Source organism: Hippichthys cyanospilos, chromosome 16 (assembly GCF_059441005.1).
Source record: "Hippichthys cyanospilos isolate Australia breed blue-spotted pipefish chromosome 16, RoL_Hcya_1.0, whole genome shotgun sequence".
In the NCBI taxonomy this organism is placed as follows: Eukaryota; Metazoa; Chordata; class Actinopteri; order Syngnathiformes; family Syngnathidae; genus Hippichthys; species Hippichthys cyanospilos.
Genome location: NC_142384.1, coordinates 18,205,715 through 18,217,144, shown reverse-complemented (window position 1 = coordinate 18,217,144; position 11,430 = coordinate 18,205,715). Strand labels below are relative to the sequence as shown.

Sequence of the window (11,430 nt, the reverse complement as noted above, 5' to 3'; positions counted from 1 at the left end):
TCTCCTCTGCCAATTTTTTTTTAAGTTGTAAAGACAAATCATAAAGCACAGAGCAAAAATCAAAATAATTCTTTATTGCAAATATAAAGAGCCAGTTGTGAGCTGGTCAAGCAAAGCTACAAATCTCAGAGCACGTCAACATTTCCTACAACGGCTTTTCCGTCATATTTTCTTTTAAAAAACAAACCAAACGAAAACAATACAGTACTACGTACGTTGACGTAAGGCGGTTCTACACTCAGTACCACAAATGGCCACACGGTGTTGGAAGGAACAAAACCCAGACGGCAAGGAAAAAAAAGTGCTTTTTTTGGACGAGTTTTTTAAAGATTTTTACGTGGATTCAAATAATGAAGCAATTTAAACCTGAAAAACAATGCAATTTGATCCATAAAAGCTGTTTTAACAATAGACAATATATTCAAGTTGAGAAAAACCTGACTTTACTGTTGTTCATTTATGCAGTGTTTATTTGAAGAAAAAGGCAATTCATTGCCTATTTTTTGCCCTCCATCGGCAGATGTTTTTGGAGGGTTTAAGAAAAAAAAAAGAATTTCACAGTTGTTCTTTTTCACCCAGTGTGTGTCCAATACTCATTATTGTTAATGTGACATGAGTAAAATATCACTTGGACTGCCGCGGCAGAACAAACAGTGTCACAAGCAAAAAAAAAAAAAAAGGAAAAAGTCAGTCAGTGAACGAACGAAGTGCGAGTGCCGACGGCCATTTTGCGGTTTCTCACGCATTGGGGAAAGTCCCGACGGCGTCTCACAGTAGCAGCTTGGCTCCGGTCCCGAAGTCCAACCTCTTGACGAGCCTGCGCGGACGGGAAAAGTCACAACGCGGCCCGGGCGTCGTCGCGGCGACCGGAGCGGCCCGCCTCACCCTTTGTGACAGTGTCCGTTGGCTTGCGGCGCGGCGGGGACGGCGTCGGCGCGGCCCGCCGGCTGCTCGTGGACGTAGTCGCGACACGACGCTAGCTTGGACTCCAGGTTCTACCAAACGCCACAAGAAATTCGAATTCAAAATGGGGTGTTGTATTCAAAATACTTTTTGCTTTGGCAAGTTTTCAATCGGTAAACTCAACACGATTTAGAGTCGTACTCGTACGGGTTTTTAAACACGCGTACGTCTTTTTGACGGCCATCTTACTCCATAGCGGAAATGTTCTTTTCTTAGGATACGAAGAGCCGGCAAATTCAAGAGCGCTCACCCCGACTTTCCTGAGCAGCTCGCCGACGATGTTGAGGGCGGAAATCCTGGCCGACGTGGTCAGAGGACTGACGGAGGGGCCGACGTCACCTGGTAACACAACATTCAAAAAAAAAAAAACAAAAAAAAAAATCAAAGCCAGAATTCAAATGAAACTAAGTTGAGATCGATTTGAATGCAAACGTTTGCGTTGACTGACGCGCATTGAGGGACGGCACGCGGGCTTTGGCGGCGGACGTTTTGTCTGGGGGCGTGAGGGGCGGCGTGGGGAAGGGGAGCGGGTCGGGGGCCGAAGATGACGACGTTGACGTCGATGACGACGATGAGGAAGGCTCGCCAGGCGTCTGCTGCTTCTGCCGCACGGCCAGTTCCTGCCGCAAGTCTGCAACGACACAAACCAAACAGTTTGTGCAAAAGAAACCGTCGCGAGAAAATTCTTCGGGCGCATGTCGGCATTTCTTTCCACTTTTATGACTTTTAGCTATAAAATGTCATTAAAACAACGTTTAAATCTTGTAAAAACTTGCTTTGATTATTGGTCAAAAAATTTCAATGACATTGCTTGGTAAAAAACGCCAATGAATGAATAAATCGAATGAACGAGGACACGGCGGCGCTACCTCTGGCCTCGTCCTTGAGCCTCTGCACAGACTCCAGAAGGTTCTCCTTGTCGTCCAGCTCGCTCTCCAGGAAGGCGTTCCTCTCGATGGCCTGGTTCATACGGAGCTCAAAGTCTTCCAGCGACATGATGGTCGCCCTAAAAAGCAACAAAAAGTCAAAAACTAAGACTGGGCCCTTCTTGGATGCCCAAAAAACTGGAGGTGTTCACAAAAAATAAATAAATAACCAAGACAAAAGGTGCAAGACAAAAAACAAACACACCTTACAAGAGAGACGCGCGCAAAAAAGAAGCATGAAGGAAACGTGAAAGGAGAAACGCGCACAAGAAAAAAGGGGCTTCGAGAAAGGGGTAAAGAGCGCAGGATTGCTATTGACCCTACACAGCTTCCACTTTGCATGCGAAGCTGCAAAAATGGCAACTTCACCTGCCGTCCACGCCGCAAATAGGAATTGAGACGGGCCCCTATTCGCTCACCTCTTTGCCCGCTCCAGGTCGTCATTGGCCTGCTCCAGCTCCCGGATGTACTTGTGCAAGTGGTCTCGGACGGACGTGGCCTCGGCCAGCTCGCCCTCCAGCGTGGACATCTGCCGGCACGCCTCAGAGTGCTGCGTGCCGTACTTCTCCTGGACGGACGGAGGAAGCGGGCGGGTCAGGTGACAAAATCGAAAGCGGGCGGAATGAGCGGCGCCGCGTTTGGATGGGACGAGCTGGCGTCCATCTTGAAGAGCGAGGCTCACGAGCGTGCGGCGGTTCTTCTACTTGACTACCGATAATCGCTATCGTCCTTGGAAAAAAAAGCGCGTCTGCTTTATTCGCGGTTTGACTTGAGAGGACGGGTCATACGGAAGACGCGACAAGGCCGACGGCGTCAACAGCCGCTTTTCTCCAAACCTCAATCGTCCCCACTGTGTATATGTGAGAGGATTGCGCAAGAGCGGACGCGCGCAGGCAAGACAGCCGACGCCGATCAGCTGATTTAGAGGAAGAAGCCACACTTGCGCGCTGTAAAAACGGACATTTCAGCAAGATTTCCCCTTGGGGGCTCCTTAAAATAAAATTGCCTCAGTTGATGTAAACCGCACAATCAAATTCTTTAAACAAGTCATGCCTTTAAAAAAAAAATCAGCTCAAAGTATGCACACTAAATAATAATTAAATTTTAAGATAAGAAGACAGTTACATAAGCGCTATTGCACACTGGCTTATCAGTTGAGTGGCAAGCAGAAAACAACTAAAAATAAAACGCTGGGTTTTTTCTTCAGGGCCAATACCCATTATTTAGAATCACTATAGATAACTTTTTGCACAGGACTTATGAATAAACCAAACCTTCTCAAAATGTATGGAGGACTGAAAGTGTCAAAATTAAATAAACAAATCTGCCATTAAATAAATACAATTGTCATGAATTAAACGTTTCATTATTTGATTAAGAATTAATTATTTTTCAATAACTATATTTAATCATTAATTCAAATTTTAATATTTCAATTTTAATTAATTATTTTTAAATTAATAATGGTTTCAAAAACAATTGTATATATATATATATATATATATATATATATGAGATGATTTCGGTCCTTCATAAAAAATGTTTGTTGTGCTTAATAGAACTTTGGTCAAAGAATGCCCCCCCCCTCCCAAAAAAAAAAAAAAAAAAGGCCAACTTAAAAGCAAGTATTCCCCAGAAAACCAATTCCAATACTGAATAAGTGCTGAATAAGTTGTTGTGTTTTTCCTCCGGGTTGAAAATGGTGCGAACAAGCGAGGCTTTCACGCTCCGGCTTGTGTTCTGCGCTCAAACGCAACAAGTCACAGAACGTTCCGTTCGGGTCTCGTGGACCTCAGCTCACTTCAAAATCTTGTCATGCGTGGAAAGAACACTCAGCAGAAAAAAAAAAAACAACAACTTTTACAGTGTTCCCTTCTTATATGGTGCTGCAACATGACAGGCAGCGTTGCGCTTCAGAGACGCTAGAGAATGAAGCAAGAAGCGGCGGAGAAGGTCCCCAACTCATCTTCGCTAATGCTTGTTGTTCATACGTTGCAATTGGAGTAGAATGTCCATCAGTATTGATGGGTTAGAATGAACATACAGTATCTATGCAAAATGCTTGGACCCAAACAGTCATTATGGCACCTGGCATCAACTGTCAATCACTTCAATCACCCCGTTATTAATGATTATGAATTTTCACTTCGGGGCGGGGTCTTGATTTAGCGTTAGCTGTCCCAAGCGCCAAACGTTGTGAGTGTTCCGTTACCTTGTAGTTTTCCAGATCCGTTCGCAGACGGTTGTTGGCGGCCAGCAGCTCGCGGTTGCGGGCCTCCAGGACTTTAAGCTCCGCCTCCAGCTCCGCCTCATAGTCGCGACTCATCTGCTGGAACTCCTGCAGCTCCTCGCGGGCCTCCTCCGCACTGAAAACACGCAAAAGCGGGCTCAGGCGTCTTCTCGCGTAAAAGACAATTGGAGTTCAGGTTTGTTTCTTTCCACCGATTGGAAAAGATGTCGCTTATTTTCCCAGAATTCCTCACATTCTCCTGCAATCCTGCGGCAACAAGCAAGCGGTCTACCGTAAAATGTCGGCGTGAGCACACCGCATTTTTTTTTCATCTTGCGTGACCAGCAAAAACAAACACATGCCCTCAATCGGGTCTGATTATGTGAAGAATAGCCGAGGAAAGCCTTTTCATAAACCTGAGAGTAAAATCGACAACTTGAGATAACACTTGCCAAAGGGTCAACATTTTGGAGGAAAGGAGAGTTTTTGACATGAAAAAATACATAAAAATAAAAACCTCTGCCGGTGCTTGGCAGCCTGCTCCTTCCAGTAGTGGACTTCCTCCTTCAAGGATCCAAAGTCAGGCGTGTCGGGATCCTCCATCTCCATCTCCATCCCCGGCCCGACTCGCCCGGATCGGCCGAGCCGTCTGGACCTGGAAGAAAGGTGGTCCTTGAGCTTCACTTCCACCTTCTAGTCACAAAATCTAGCTCGCTTGACTCATGTATAAAATGATTGCACCAGAACTTTTGTTTCCATTCGGGCCAAAATAATTGCAATCAATTTGAAGTAATTGAAGCTTTTCTTTTACGAAAACTCAAAGAGTATCGTTTATACGATTCATGGACAATTGTCTTTGTAATTTTTTCCACTTTCACCTTAAGACATTCACTCTGTAGTAGTTGGGTGCAATCAAGTTGAAGTGCATTTCCCAAAGGGGCGTATTTAGCTTCATTTACAATTTTTTCATGACATTTCTTACCGTGTTGCAAATGTACAGCACAAGACTTACTCTTTAGGAATTCCTCTTACATTCGGCAATATAATCATTCATATTTAATTGGGTGCACAGCAGCCAAGCAACTAAGTACATTTGAAAAATCGCCAATTTTAGTCTCGGAGATTTTTCAACAAAAACGTTCGGTGAGTCGTGTGCAAAACAGATAGAAATTGCTGTTTGGGGCTTTTTCTTATATTCGGCGATGTACTTATTGAACTCAAATCTTTTAATTTCGAGGTTGAAGCTAATTTCTCACCTTGATTTGTAATTTTATCGATATCACAAGAAACATCAGATCAAGCAGAGAAGAAAATAAGAAACGTTTGGCTCGGCTCCATTCAATGTTACCGTTTGAAGTGAATATTGAAAACGAAAGTTGCATATAAAGTTAAAAAGAAAGTTGTGTGCCTAAAAGATAACGGTTTGTTTAGTCCCAAACAGTGACGAATAATGCATAAATGACTTACTTCTTGGGGGGTTCGGCGGCTCAAACTTTGCAATCCAAAGAACAAGAGAGTCAATGGAATCCCTTGTCGGCTTTTAAATGCAAATAAGTTAGCTGGCTGCTAAAAGGGAGTTAACCATTTAAATCCCAGCTGACATCAACACACCGCAGCTCGCTGGCTGGGGAGGAAATGTCGGAGAAAGGCGACTAAACACGGACAAACTCCAAGCTCGGCCTAGTTTGACTTTCTTCAAAACGTCCGCTCTTACCGCTTGAATGTTACCCTGAGAAATTTAAGGCATCGTTTAGTTCGAGTTGGGAGTCGCAAAGTTACTACGGCCGTGGGAAGAGGACGTCGAACAATAAACGCTGCCATTCATGTTGTCGGGAACCGTCCACCAATCACAAGTTACGTGTCCGGCTTCATTCTCGCTTCCCATTAGCTGTTTGAGTTGTCTGTCAAAATAAATAGGCGCGGTTTTCTGTCAAAACATCTAATCAGAATAGTGATGTCGCACGGGGCGTGGACATATAATCTTCCCCGTCTGGACCTTTTGATGGATTAATGGAGACCGTGTTGCCTTCCGGGTCTGTCGGAAATCGAAAAATCATCAACTCTTGACGAAATATGATGGATTGGGTTCGGTGCGCTTTGAGAAAAAGCACATTTACGCAATTAACACGAGGCGACTGATTGCAAGCCATATTACTCATTAAGTTTCACTGGTATTGAGTGAATATTGAGACCCTTGATTAATTTCTATTTAATGAGTAGCTTTGAATGGAAAACAAAAGGCAATTAACTTTTACATTTCTTATTTTTGTCATCGAATTAATTTTATGAGTACTCGATATGCATTTGAAATGTTTATATTTTTCATCACCAATAATTGTGTTTAGGGGTTAAATCAGCCCCTTTTGTTTCTAAACAGATAATTAAGGATCTCATTTAATTCATACTTAGTAATATTACTTAGCTCGTTTAAAACGAGTAAATGATGTTTAGTCTATTGTGTTACCATTTAGTGGGCAAAAAGTGTGAACTGTTCCATTTAAAAGTAAGATTTGGTCAGTTTGAGGTAGCGGATCGTTTCCTGGCCTCTGGTTGGACGATCCCCCTTCCTGTTTAGTGGTGTCAGAGGTCAACATGGGTCAACCGTGTCCTTTTGAGAGGGATTAAGGCGGCCGATCTGATCCTAGTTAATCCACATGCACGCACCATGGCTTGACAAAAAAGCCGGTTTGCACCCCAACTCATTTTACCTTTCGATGTTGATTTCACTTCCTGGGTGGCATCCCGAGCGATATCCTTGCTGAATAAGTGAAGGCATTCAGGCTATAACAAAGTTATTTTAATCCCTGCTGTATTTTTTGACAAAACAAAACATGTACCTTTCCATAATGACAAGACTTGACATTGCACTTGTATCAATACAATTCTTAACTGTCATTTCCTCGCGTGTGACTACTTATTAACTCATTCACTGCCATTGACGGCATTACACGTGAAAGTGCCATTTTTACTAAGACGGCGCGGATCAAGTGATTTTTTTTCATTCTCGCTGACAGCTATACAAGTCCGCTGGGCTGGCAGTGAATGAGTTAAAAAAAGAATACAAATCACTTGTACAGTATACGATGAGGTACCTTGGCTGACGGCAACAAAAAGAGTCCAGTTGCCTCCATTCACCTTTTGTGGTTTTCAAGTATGAGAGGAAGAACAAGATGCTGATGAGTGAACACAGCATTCTCATTTGAATACGTTTAGAATGAAGAATTCCAGCTTCTTTTTCAAGGGAAATCCACTTTAACCCTTTCAGTGCCATGGATGATAAACATCATTTTTTTCATATGAACGGATAGGTAACACTTGTGGCCAGCGCTCCTTTTAATGCCAGTCGAGCACTGTTGTAATATAGTTATCTACATTTGCATTTGTTGAGATGTTTCGGATGCTCCTAAAAAATCTATCTCGGTGTCACTCAAATGACCTATTTGGTGGTTACGATGGTAGAATCCTACTTTGTTTTTGCAGGTAAAGAATGGAATCCAATCTTTTATTTGCTACCACCAATGTCCTTTCCAAACTTTTGGGATAATGCTTGGCACCGAAGGAGTTAAGCCGTTGCCAAAACAGGAGCCGAGACACCTGAAGGAAGACTGGCGTGTTTGTCAGAGGTAGAAAACACAAAGTCCACATTCGAAGAGGATGACCTGATTTGACGAAATTAAAGCGGGACTTGACAAGTTCACTGTAAATGAAGTATGCGCTTAATTTCCTCCAGGAAGTATTTATGACTAATTGACTGTTAAAAGGTGGTTGAGTCAGAACTTTTTGCTAAATTCCACCATGGATGACAGTTCAACAGCGCTTAGCAAGTCATCATGATCCAAGCTTTTTTTTTTCTTTGACATAGTCCTTGCTTTGTGCCTGTGTAGTTAAATTTGCCCCCACCCCCAAACTAGTGTCGGCATGTGACTGTTTGATTTTTGTTTGCCATATACAGTATTAAAATGTTTCAAAGTCCCCCCTATAACGTGGTCACAGACAAGTTGACATTTGAGATGCCCTACTGTCTTGAGTGGTCATTGAACACATCTCCGAGGTCTGACTTTTTCCCATGATTTGTCAACTTGGAAGCGGGGACTAGTTTTTGTTCCGGTATGATGTGATTGTGAAAGTAAACAGTTAAAATAAATAAATCAATCTTTGTATTGATCCCTATGGCAACCGTGTGACCGACTTACGCATGGCCCAAAATGATAGGTTTGCCGGGTTGAAAAAAAACAAAGATAAACTCAAGACAAAACAGCAGGGGTGACGAAACCCGTCGGGACCGGGGACACGAGGTTAAAACGGCGTTTTAAGGCACAAAACGGTACAGAGTGGGATTACCCAGCCCTTAAATGGACTTTGACGAGCTGCCCTGAAAAAATCCCCGCGTCTGCGTCCGTACAGGGTCACGACCCTCCCGGTTCATGACTAGTCTTCGACTAGTTGCCCTTTTGGGCCTGTCGCTCCCGCTTCCTGTCCAGGCGGGCCTGGCGCATCTCCTCCAGCGTCTTGCGGGGGTCCATGACGAAGGCCAGCGCCACGCCGGCGGTGCCGTCGCCGTCCTGGCGCGAGAAGCAGAGGAAGGTGGCCCACAGGAAGGCGCAGCAGCCCATGAAGGCCGTGCGCATGTGCAGAGGCAGCAGTGCAAAGTTCAGGAACTGACGACACAAGCGCTCCATTAGCTTAGCGTTTAGCCACAAGCTTCAAAGAAACATTTCACAGCTACTATTCGCATAATTTATTAAGTTATTAAGAGTAGTAATGCTTGTAATCTTTTGAGTTAATTTGATAGTAAATGTGAAGTTTTTTGTACTTTAAATACTTATATAATTTTTTCTACCCTCAAATATTAGTGTAAAGAAGTGTGTGGAATTATGGAACTAAATGAGTTAATCCACAATACAGTAGAGTCGTTTAAGAAGCGGTCGCATGTGGTCGACTCGAGTTGCGGTCACATGACGATCCGTCGTCCCTGTACTGTGCCGTACAGTACGTTGAGGTCATTTATAAATAAAATGACATTCTTTGCGGGCGCATTCTTGTCCACACAAACGCAAAAGAGGACGTGAGTTGCGGGGTAGAAAAGTGGAATACAAATAAGGAAGGGTCACGTTTACCTGCATGAAAGGCCAGTACATGAGCCCGGTCTGCAGGAGGAAAGGCGACAAAACAAACATCATCAAGTGCTTTGGCCACATGTCAACTTATCATGTACGCAAATCCGATTTCCATCCGCAAGCAAATGTTGCGGAGCCGGGCGGCCGGAGACAATGGTGACCTCCCCGGCGCGGCTCACCTTCCACGTGTTGAAAAACTTCTCCCGCCAGTCTTCAAAGATGTCCTCCTTGCCCTCCAGGAAGCTCACCCCTCAAGGACAAAAGAAACACCAGACAGTCTCGTGACGGACAGTTTGGAAACCAAAAACTGGGAGCAGACTGAATCACCGTCCGAGTCCGTCCTTCTTCACTCCCAGGAATATTACAAAAACGGAGAGGATTGTTTAGTTTTCATCGGATTCAATTAAGAGCGCGCTGGTTAGAGTACACGGAAAAGTTTCCCATTTGGGGAACTACGGTATTTCTATTGACATCTGAGCTGTCCTACTGTGTGAGTGGTCATTGAATGCATCTCTAGTCAACTGCTGAGCGAGTCTGAATTCATTTCCCATGATTCGTCAATACTGAAGCAGGAAGCAGTTTAAATTTGTATCCGCTACTTTTTAACGTGGCAAAAAATACCCCGGGTTTGGGGACTCGGATTAAAGAGAAAAAGCTGTAAAGAGGGATTTTTATTCTACACGCACGCAAATAGAGAATCGTTGTTATTATTATTATTGTGGTTGTTAGTATCACTACGTGTACAGAGGGCCTAAGGCATCCGCATTTTTATTTTTGCTATTTTTACTGACCGGTGTAGAAGACACTGGTGGCCAGCGGGGAAGCGAAGCTCTGGTCCAGCAGCAGCTTTCGGAAGAGCATCCCGGCGGACTTTCCCGGGAAGCGTCGCTCCAGCGCCCTCATCCAGAAGTAGTTGAAGTTTCCGTGGAAGGTGACCGCCACCAAGGCCACGTTGCGCGTGTGCGTCCAGTCCAGGCGCTGCTTGTGCGCCAGCAGTTGATGCACCAGGTCGCCCCCGGCGAACAGGCCGCCGTACAGCGTCGCGTTGGCCAGCCACGGGAAGCGCTTGGCGGCCTCCCGCAGCACCAGCCTCCGCATTGCAAAGTTCCCTCCGCTCGCTGCTCGAGGTGCGCTCAGGACGCGCGCCCGCTCCGCTCCGGGCCGACTGCGAGTGACGTCACAGACGCAAGTTGCGCACACATCCTGGAAATTAGGCTCCTAAAGGAGTGTCGTCATCCGTCAGACGACGGGAGCTATACCGCTCAGAAGGCTCTCAAAGTGGAAGATCGCCTCGGAGTCTGCGCACAACAAACCTCGGTCAGGTGGCCGAGCCTGCGTTAATCTGATCGTGCGCGTGCGCGTGCGTGTGTTATTTGAGCGGAGCAGCTGTGTCCTTTCCGCACGAGACACACGAGTTACCAAAACCGTCAAGGTCGACGTCTTCAAGCCTGTAAGGATAGTTTTCAAACCCAAATGCAGTTTTAACACCACTAAAGAAGCAAAACGACTTTTGATAAACTATCCAAGAGGTACAACTCATCATCTGGCTTCTGCTCTCTTCAAACAAATACAAATACAACAACAACAAAAGAGTCCCTGCGAGAGTATTTCCGATCCTCGTCGGTGTATAGAACTAAGCAAGCAAAATGCAATTTTCAATAAAAGGGGCTGATTTTCCAGCTTGGACTGTGACGTATTTTTTTCTTTTATTTAAAAATATCTACCAAAACATATCCTCAACAGGCGTTGAAAACTCGCAGTAGCGCAAGACCAAAGTGTAATAACAATTAACGACCAAAAGGTGGCAATACACGTCCACAAAATTGGTAAACGCCCAACTCTGGTTCATGAAAACTAGTGTTATATTAATAAGAATTATAATGTTTTGATATTAACGATATAAAATACATTTAATAGTTTGCACTTGCACTAAAAAAAGAGCGGAATTGAGGTGTGATAACCATTGCTAAACACGAAATGGCAATACACGCGCACAATGTAGGTAAACAGTAAACACCTCCCAAATCTGGCTCAGGAAAACGAATCGATATCAATGATTTTAGAGCAGTGACAATGGCGGAGTCACTTTCGGTGTGTTAATTGCTTAAAAACATTTAGGAGGTGTAGAAAACGACGAGTGACGCAACGTTACGTTTATTCGTAAACGGTAGCAATCGAGCTAATATTACAGGTT

General features: G+C 44.5%; 2 protein-coding genes across 3 annotated transcripts; both read right to left on the bottom strand.

The window, feature by feature from the left end:
• Nucleotides 1–59: 59 nt before the first annotated feature.
• Nucleotides 60–6,033, bottom strand: LOC148411145 (nuclear distribution protein nudE homolog 1-A-like). Its single transcript, XM_088436126.1, has 9 exons — nucleotides 5,587–6,033; nucleotides 4,637–4,774; nucleotides 4,102–4,255; nucleotides 2,309–2,457; nucleotides 1,833–1,969; nucleotides 1,412–1,594; nucleotides 1,214–1,302; nucleotides 886–995; nucleotides 60–817 (listed from the first exon to the last, which is right to left on the bottom strand). The coding sequence occupies exons 2-9, from the start codon at nucleotides 4,732–4,734 to the stop codon at nucleotides 769–771; spliced, it is 969 nt and encodes a 322-aa protein (XP_088292252.1). The 5' UTR covers nucleotides 4,735–4,774; nucleotides 5,587–6,033; the 3' UTR covers nucleotides 60–768.
• Nucleotides 6,034–6,894: 861 nt separating this feature from the next.
• Nucleotides 6,895–11,309, bottom strand: LOC148411144 (mpv17-like protein). 2 transcript variants are annotated; one of them, XM_088437166.1, is made up of 5 exons: nucleotides 11,254–11,309; nucleotides 10,028–10,534; nucleotides 9,416–9,486; nucleotides 9,237–9,266; nucleotides 6,895–8,777 (listed from the first exon to the last, which is right to left on the bottom strand). In XM_088437166.1, the coding sequence occupies exons 2-5, from the start codon at nucleotides 10,332–10,334 to the stop codon at nucleotides 8,559–8,561; spliced, it is 627 nt and encodes a 208-aa protein (XP_088293292.1). In that variant the 5' UTR covers nucleotides 10,335–10,534; nucleotides 11,254–11,309; the 3' UTR covers nucleotides 6,895–8,558. The 2 variants fall into 2 exon arrangements, with proteins under 2 accessions (XP_088293292.1, XP_088293293.1); XM_088437167.1 differs by lacking the exon at nucleotides 11,254–11,309 and having other exon boundaries at nucleotides 10,028–10,829.
• Nucleotides 11,310–11,430: the final 121 nt, after the last annotated feature.

Excerpts from the sequence above, each read along its gene's own strand:
- LOC148411144 (XM_088437166.1), bottom strand. The coding sequence starts at position 10,334 with ATGCGGAGGCTGGTGCTGCGGGAGGCCGCCAAGCGCTTCCCGTGGCTG. Across the intron at positions 9,267-9,415 it reads AGTTTTTCAACACGTGGAAG|ACCGGGCTCATGTACTGGCC; the intron begins GTGAGCCGCGCC and ends TTCCTCCTGCAG. Across the intron at positions 8,778-9,236 it reads TGTACTGGCCTTTCATGCAG|TTCCTGAACTTTGCACTGCT; the intron begins GTAAACGTGACC and ends TTGTGTCGTCAG.
- LOC148411145 (XM_088436126.1), bottom strand. The coding sequence starts at position 4,734 with ATGGAGATGGAGATGGAGGATCCCGACACGCCTGACTTTGGATCCTTG. Across the intron at positions 1,595-1,832 it reads GCTCAAGGACGAGGCCAGAG|ACTTGCGGCAGGAACTGGCC; the intron begins GTAGCGCCGCCG and ends GTGTCGTTGCAG. Across the intron at positions 818-885 it reads AACGGACACTGTCACAAAGG|GCTCGTCAAGAGGTTGGACT; the intron begins GTGAGGCGGGCC and ends CCGTCCGCGCAG.